Raw genomic sequence first — 7,567 nt, forward strand, 5'->3', positions numbered from 1 at the left:
GGCCCGGGCCGGGCCGGGCAGAGCACTCGGCGGTGCCCTCAGAGCCCCAGCCCCCCGTGCCAGCCCCTGAGGGCCACGTCTCTCTGTCCCTGTCTCTTGCTCCTCTTTGACCTCCAGATAGTGATCGTGCAGTTCGGAGGGAAGCCGTTCAGCTGCTCTCCGCTGCAGCTGGACCAGTGGATGTGGTGCATTTTCATCGGGTTAGGAGAGCTCGTCTGGGGCCAGGTGAGTTCGGCGCAGGAGGCACCTCTGAGCAGAAGGGAAAGGGCTCTGGAAAGCCCAGAGCCCCAGGACTGGGTCCGGGCTCTGCCACAGACTCACTGCCTGACCCAGGCAAGACCCTCACCATCTCTGGGTGTCTGAGCGATGGGGGCGGTCCCTTGCTGAATTTTTTCTTTCAGTTGTGTCAGGTTTCTGTTTTGTTAAAGAGACTTTTGCTATAGGGCATGTGTACTTGCTGGGAAGTGAGACAGAAAGCGAGAAATTACCCCCCAGGGTGGGGGCATGGCCACGCTGCAATCCCTTCTTCTCCATTCTCCTCCTGGGATTTTGGGCCCGCACGCACGCACGCCCGGTGTGAGTTTTAAACCACCAGGTCCAGGACTCAAAATGAAGTCAGCCATGTGTGAGTCCAACACCTTAACTACTATGCCATCTGCTGGATTTTATTTTTTAACTGAAATTATTTTTTAACTGAAATTTATTTCAGAAAGCAATGTTATATTACAAACATGTTACAATGTTACATTACAAACATGTCTGGAAAATCGGTATCCCTTGTCCTAAATAGAAGCTAACGAAAAATCGATGCAGCGAGGCTGATGCTATTAAACTCTCACCGCACACCCCGGCCTGCCCAGGCCCAGAGAGCCTGAAGCGGCTTGTGCAACAGGAAGGAGCTCAGTGCTGCCCCATGGTCATGAGCCATGAACTCTTCCAGCTTTAGGGACCTCGAGCTGGGTGCTCTCTAGGGGCCCTTCCAGCTTTGACCTCAGAACATTCTCCCACCAGTTCCCTTCCCTGCGTCTGCCCAATATCCAGACTCACATGCATTCACGTGTGTGCGCGTGTGCACACACACACAGCTCTGACAGCCTGCAGCTCCGAGTCTCCTGACTCAGGGCATAGTGCTGGGGAGAAGTGCTGCGTGAGTCTTTATCCGGGGGGCCCACGCTGTCAGGAGCTCTCACTTGCATGGACTGAAATCGATGCCAGTGAGCAGCGCTGAGTTTGAATTCCCAGGGAACCCTAAGGCAGAGTGCTCAGGACAGCCCATCCTTCTCCGTGGGAGCTGCAGGGACCCCTGGCATCTGCCACCTGAGCTCCCCACAGGGCCCACCTCTCAGGCTAAGTCCCAGGACAAGCCCTTCAGGCGAAGGCTGAGAACGAAGGCATCTCTGTTTGCTTAGTTGCCTTCCAGTCCAGGATGGGCTGCCCCAGGACCCCCAGCCCTGAGCCTCCAGTCCCCAGGGACTGATGTCCTCAAGGGCCACGAGACCAAAAGACTGAGGGACAGCCACGGGCCAGGCTCATTTTGTTAATCCTCACAATTCCTAGTCTGCCCCTGGCCTTACAGATGGGGAAGCCAAAGCTCAGGGAAGCCCAACAACCTCCCAAGGTCACGTGACCAGTGTGGCCTGGGTGTTCAAGTCCCATCTGCCAAGGCGTTCCACTCTGTCCCCCTGACTCTGCATAAATGAATTACAAAGCAAATAGGACACTTATAAAAGATAGGGCTGACAAGTGGGCGAGGTGGGTCCAGGAGAGAGTTGGTCACATGACTAGGTGAGCTGGTAAGAGGAGGGGACGAGAGAGGAAGGAGGGGCGGTCAGGGAGAGAAGACGGCTGCTGGACAGCCCCAGGACCCTCACGGGCTGGGTCCCTTGCAGGTCATTGCCACCATCCCGACCAGCAGGCTCAAGTTCCTCAAGGAGGCCGGCAGGCTCACGCAGAAGGAGGAGATTCCGGAGGAGGAGCTCAACGAGGACGTGGAGGAGATCGACCACGCGGAGCGGGAGCTGCGGCGGGGCCAGACTCTCTGGTTCCGGGGCCTGAATCGGATCCAAACTCAGGTACAGGAGGCTGGCAGGGCTGGGCCCAGGCCTGGCCGGGGCGGGCCGGGTGACCCAGGTGAGTGAGCTCTTGCCACCCCAGGGCTCTACGGCTGAGGGAGGACACCCAGACTGCTGGGCCCCAGACCGCTGTCCCCATGTCACCAACCATGGTTCCCCAAGTTCTTCACACTCTCGCGGCTGCTTCACAGCAGAGCAACCTTCTCACGAAATTCCCTTAAGCCTGCTCAGCCCTGCCTGGGGTCACAGTGGAGGTCCCCCACCTTGGCTTTGTGGGAGGAGTCTTCTGAGAAAGTAGGGAAGGGGTGGTTCTGAGGTCCGAGGTGAGTGAGGGGACTGAGGATCAGGACTGGGGGCAGCCACCAGGAGGGGCGGTGCAAGGGCCCCTGCTTCTCCCAGGACTGTGGTCAGCCGGTGAGCTGTAGGCACCTTTACGCACGCACGCGCACACGTGCTCTGCCCCCACGGGGCGCCGCACGCTGCCCTGGAGGTGGTCCCGGGGCGCAGAGGTTGGTTACCCCCGTGTACACACACATGCAGTCTTCGAGAGCCACCGATGCAGGCTGGGCATCCTCCCCAGATGAGGACCCCAGTAGCCAGCCCTCCCAGACGGCCCCTGCAAGGGCCTGGCAGCTCTCAGTGCACACTGCCCTCCGCTCTGGCCACGTTTCAGGAGGAAGCGGGACCGTAGTTTCCTGAATGGGTACGGGAGCCCACCTCGGCTGTCTCCCACTGAGCACCCATGTGGGCCGGGGGCATTGCCACCTGCAGAGGGCTTTGCCAGGCTGGAGGGACTGCCCCTCCCTAGGGACAAGAACTCGACTCGCAGAGGTGAGTCGCCCAAGGTCACCTGGCCAGTAAGCAGTAGAGCCCCACCACAACACTCTGGCACCGGGCCCAAGGGAGGCTGAGCCAACGCCATGTTCAACCACCCCCTCTCTTCCCTGCAAACACCCCGTTCACTCACCACCACCCCCGGCCTCAGCCAGCCCCTCGGCCCGGACCCACTGGGGCCAGAGAAGGCAGGGACTCCAGGACCCCGGGGCCTACCGGGGCCCGCAGCTGAGCAGACCTCTTTCAGAGCCTTGGGTGTGTCTGGTGTCTTCTGTTTTGATTTAAGTGACTTGTCATCGTTGCCTGCGGCTGTTTTTGTGATGTTGCGCCCGTCTGTCGTGTAGCTGTTGTGTCCGTTCTTCTCGCAACTTGTCTCGTTCTCTCCTCCGTTGCAGATTGAAGTAGTCAATACTTTCAAGAGCGGGGCCTCCTTCCAGGGGGCCCTGCGGAGACAGTCCTCCGTCACCAGCCAGAGCCAGGACGTAGCCAATCTCTCTAGCCCTAGTCACGTGTCGTTGTCCAATGCTCTTTCCTCTCCGACCAGCCTTCCTCCTGCTGCAGCTGGGCGTGAGTGTGACTCCTTACCGCCTCCTGCTGGCGCCTCCCACGCCAGCTCCTGGGCGGGCAGCGGGCAGGGGCTGGGGCATCAGAGGACATGGGGGGGGCAGCTGGTCATTGTTAGGCCCAGGGGGCTGAAGGGTTATAGCCAATGAAGAGGGTCACAGTTGGTCAGGAGATCCTACCAGTCAGGGGTGACAATCACTCGGCGGGCAGGGGTAGCTGGGTCAGGGCCAGGGCTACAACCAGTCAGGGGGCTATAGGGGGTCACAAGTGGTCACAAAGACTGGGTCAGCCAAAGGATCGCCGTTGGTCAAGGGGCCCCAATCTGCCACAGGGTCCCAGCAGCCACAGGGGAGCATATGCTGGCCCACTGGTCTAGGGGCAGACTAGGTCAGGAAGAGCCAGGCCTGGGAGGAGAGGACTCGGAGTCAGCCAGGTCCGTCTTGTAGTCAGGTCAGGTGAACAGTTACCATGGGCCAAGGAGTAAAAGCCCCTCGGGGTCACAGCTGGTCACAGGGGAGTCCAACCAAGAGATGCCCCTCATCGAGGGTTCCCCGACTGGCCTGGGAGCACCGTCAACACCAGGGGTCGTGGTCAAAGGCGTAGTTGAGCCAAGGTCAGAGCAGGAGAGAGGTCAGCTGGAGGTCCCACCCCAGGAGCTTAGGATCTCTGTCCCTCCCCACCTCACAGAAACCCTCCTTGCAGCTGGGTCCTGACTCCTTCCTGGAAGGCATACGTTTGGCCCCCGTAGCTTTACCGCAGGTAGAAAACAGAGGCTAGAGCTTCATGTCCCGGCCGGGTCCCGGTCTAACCTCTTGCACACTGCTCTTCTCTGACGAAGCGACAGCCTGGGACTCTAAGCCCTCCTCCATCTCCCTCTCCGGCCCAGCTCACCTCCTCATGCCCCACTTCTGACCTGGCTCTCTCATCTCTGGCCCTGTCTAGATCTTTCCAGAAGTCTCTGTGCTCCGGGCCCAGGGGGACTAAGTGTCCATTTCCCACCTGCCTCCCTTGCCGTCTCTAGTCAGGCCCTCCCAGGCTGCAAGGGAGACCCGTGTGCTGTTCCACTCGGACGGACACCAGCCTCCGACCTCTCTGATGAGAAATAGATGCCCAGCCTCATCTCTTGGTACTGTTATAAAGTGCCTCTGTCCCCAAGCAGAACCGGAACACCACCCCCCCCCACCCCCCCACGGTGCAGGACCAGGCCCGTGCTGGATGGGAGCTGCTCCGCCCTGGCTGTCCAGCAGGAGGCGCGGGCCGCAGAGGCCCCGATGATGGCGTGCGCTCACGTCCAGGTCCTCTCTGTGGAAGCCATTCTGCTCTGTCTGCAAGCTGACAGGAAGGGCACAGACAGACGAGGGGCTCTATTTAGTCATTGGCGTGGAAGCTAAAAAAAAAAAAAAAAAACGTGCTGGGGAAACCAGATAAAATGGAGCTGTATTTGAGCAGATGGTGCCTGAGCTAGGTTTCCTCGAGGACACCGGAGTTACTGTCACTGGGAGATCACGGCCAGGCTTTGTCAGAGCAGGGAACACTTTGGTCCATGCCCTCACCATCCCCTTCAGACGGGAGAGCTCTCACTGCCCGGGTGGACCACCCCGGCTGGCCTTCCCACGTCTTTCCGCTCTTGCACCACTTAGCTCTGGCCCTGCTCAGCACTGCCGCCTGTCTCCCAGGGCAGTGACCACCCGTGCCCACTCGGAGGGACCCGTTCCTTCGATTCCCACCTGGAGCCTGGCTCCTGGGTCCAAGCTCAGTGCTTTGTCCACCCAGGCTTGGCCTCCCTCTTGGAGCACGGCATGTCACGCTGGCCATGACAGAGCCCAGCTGTCCTCCCTGGGCCTTCAGCGGTCCTTCCTGGGTTCAGCCCTCCTCTGGGCCACCACAGTCTAGCAGCAGGAGCTGTCCGTTCAGTCCCTGGCAACTTCGGCCCTGCCCTGGCTTTTGTGCCATCGGTAAAACCATTCGAGAGGGTCAATCCTGGGCCCGCTTAGCCAGCCCTTGGCTTCCCATCCCTCCGCCCACCTCCTCCAGGCAGATCCAGCCCCCGTGTCCCACGGTGACCCCAGCTTCGGCGGGGAGCCCAGGTTCCTTCTCTACGGGATCCCAAAGAGGCTGGTCAGCCTGACCTCCTCCCCAGCCACTGTCCCTGGGTTCTCAAGAGTTGACCACAAAGACTGGGGCCAGGTGGGCGCACTGGGGGCTGATTTCTGGCTCATGCATTGGGGTGACCCCAGCACACACCCCTCCTGGAGCAGCCCTGAAGCGGGGTGCCCCAGACAGACAGGTGCATGTGGTGAGCACGGCAGTTAGTCGGGCTGGCGCCGGGATGTTCAAGGAGGAATTCCAGAGTGCCCTCTGGCTTTTCTCTTAGGACTCGCTCAAACATGAGTCTGTCTGTCCCTCCATGCCCATTCCTAATGCCTCAACCTCACGCCCACTCAGCATCTCCCAGGCAGTTCCCACTCCGTTTGCTTCACACACGCCTCGTGTCCGCAGTCAGAGTGGGGCCATCCCTGGATCTCCGCAGTGACAGATCCTAGGACCTCCTGCAGATGCCAATCTCCACGATGCTCAAATCCTCCTTAAAGTAGCGTAGTGTTCGCATAACCTACACACCTCTTCCCGCATCCTTTAAATCCTCTCAAGCTTGTTTTATAATACTTAATGCAATCGAGTGAACAATACACGGTAAATCCCATGTAAATATCGGGTCACCGGAAAAGTCGTGACCTGTGCAAAAATGTGGCGTGACTTTTCCGATGACCGGCTAGTAGGTAGACTCTATTGATGAGGGGGGAATGACAAGGAGAAAGGTCTTGTCATTTCAGCCCAGATTCAAACATCTGTGGCCCAACCGTGTAGCCCACATCAGCAAGAAGGTCACATTTTTCTATCTGTTGTTGTTTGAATCCAGGGAGGCAGACCCTCTGGGCACAAGAGAGCTGACCACACGCCCTTTTAACAGAGCAAGACGCAGACTTGGCCAGATCACACCGTCAGCACAAGGTCCCCCCTCAGAGGCCCTCCTCCTCCTCACCACTGCACACCACTGCCCAGTCAGGCCACAGTCCTGGGGCCCACAGAGTTTGGTTTCCCATTCCAGGATCCATGTCCTCACCACAGCCTTCTACAAGGACAAGGAGCCGGTCACCCAAGGGTTAGGGCGGCCAGGAGAGAGCTTCCCCTCTGCTTGGATTTCTGCCACCTAGCGGGGACTGGGAGAAGGGCATCTCCCCTCTGATGGTTGACATTGGTGTTTCGACTTCTGCCCCGGGGGCGGCTACACCTCCTCTCTTCAAACTCCTTACTCTTCTCAGACCATCCTTACATTTACCCGTCCGAGTTGGGCCCCACGTCCAGCAGTGGAAGTCCTGCTCCTTCAAACCAGCCAGCCTAGGGCGGGACCCACAGGGCAGGCCCCACCATGCTGGGGATGCCGCCCCTTGCTAGGCAGGGAGGGTCCCTCCGCTTCCCACTTCCCCTTCAGATTCCCGGTTCTGAGGGCTCCTGGGGCCAGGAGTTCACACTATTAGGGGGAGAAATGAAGACAGTGGGAAGGAAAGAAAGCTGTACCTCCACTAGCATTTTGGGAACTGAAATGGAGTGCACTCTTGGGTTGGCGAGAAAATGGCTTGCTTCTTGGTGGGGGGACCCTAGACCTCTCCGCTGTCTGAATATGCCCTGTGTTTGTTTCCCTAGAGGGCTAGAGAACCCTGGACACAGAGTTCAGCAAGAGAGAGTGAAATTAAAAGAGGTTGTGAGTCTTTAACCTTGAGCCTGAAATGAATGTGAATTAATCCCAGACTCTTGGCTTCCTTGAAGCCGGGTAAACATTCGAGTATGTCGAACCCATCTCAGACCGGGGTCTTCACAATCCCTCGGAGCCCTGGCCCACGGGCACGGGGCTCCCTGCCCCTCTTTGTGCTGACCAAACCAAACCATCGGAAATCCCACCACCGGGGTCCCTGCCTCTCCTGGCCCTCACCCCCATGGCCCAGATGTACTTTCTGCCAAATACTCCCTCTTTAGCGTAGGCAGGGAGGGGAGATGGAAGAGCTTTTTTTTTTTTTTTTTTTCCCCCCTTCTTTTTCCAT

At 58.8% G+C, this 7,567-nt stretch overlaps 1 protein-coding gene and 1 long non-coding RNA gene across 12 annotated transcripts in view; one reads left to right on the forward strand and one right to left on the reverse strand.

The window, feature by feature from the left end:
* Positions 1 to 7,567, forward strand: part of ATP2B2 (ATPase plasma membrane Ca2+ transporting 2) — a 354,796-nt gene that overhangs the window by 342,568 nt on the left and 4,661 nt on the right. For 6 of the 11 annotated variants that reach the window (XM_006151983.3, XM_006151984.3, XM_006151982.1 and 3 more), the window contains 2 exons: positions 118 to 225; positions 1,890 to 2,072. In XM_006151983.3, coding sequence (XP_006152045.1) covers positions 118 to 225; positions 1,890 to 2,072 — 291 coding nt within the window. Of the gene's footprint in view, positions 1 to 117; positions 226 to 1,889; positions 2,073 to 3,301; positions 3,474 to 7,172; positions 7,228 to 7,567 lie in introns of all 11 variants that reach the window. The other 5 variants (XM_006151987.3, XM_006151990.3, XM_027773233.1 and 2 more) reach the window with 3 other exon arrangements.
* Positions 3,484 to 7,567, reverse strand: part of LOC114008417 (uncharacterized) — a 22,081-nt gene continuing 17,997 nt past the window's right edge. Inside the window, exon 3 of the long non-coding RNA XR_003549948.1 lies at positions 3,484 to 4,802. This is a non-coding gene — a long non-coding RNA (uncharacterized LOC114008417). The remainder of the gene's footprint in view (positions 4,803 to 7,567) is intronic.

Source organism: Tupaia chinensis, unplaced genomic scaffold (genome assembly GCF_000334495.1).
Source record: "Tupaia chinensis unplaced genomic scaffold, TupChi_1.0 Scaffold000333_1, whole genome shotgun sequence".
NCBI classification, from domain to species: domain Eukaryota; kingdom Metazoa; phylum Chordata; class Mammalia; order Scandentia; family Tupaiidae; genus Tupaia; species Tupaia belangeri.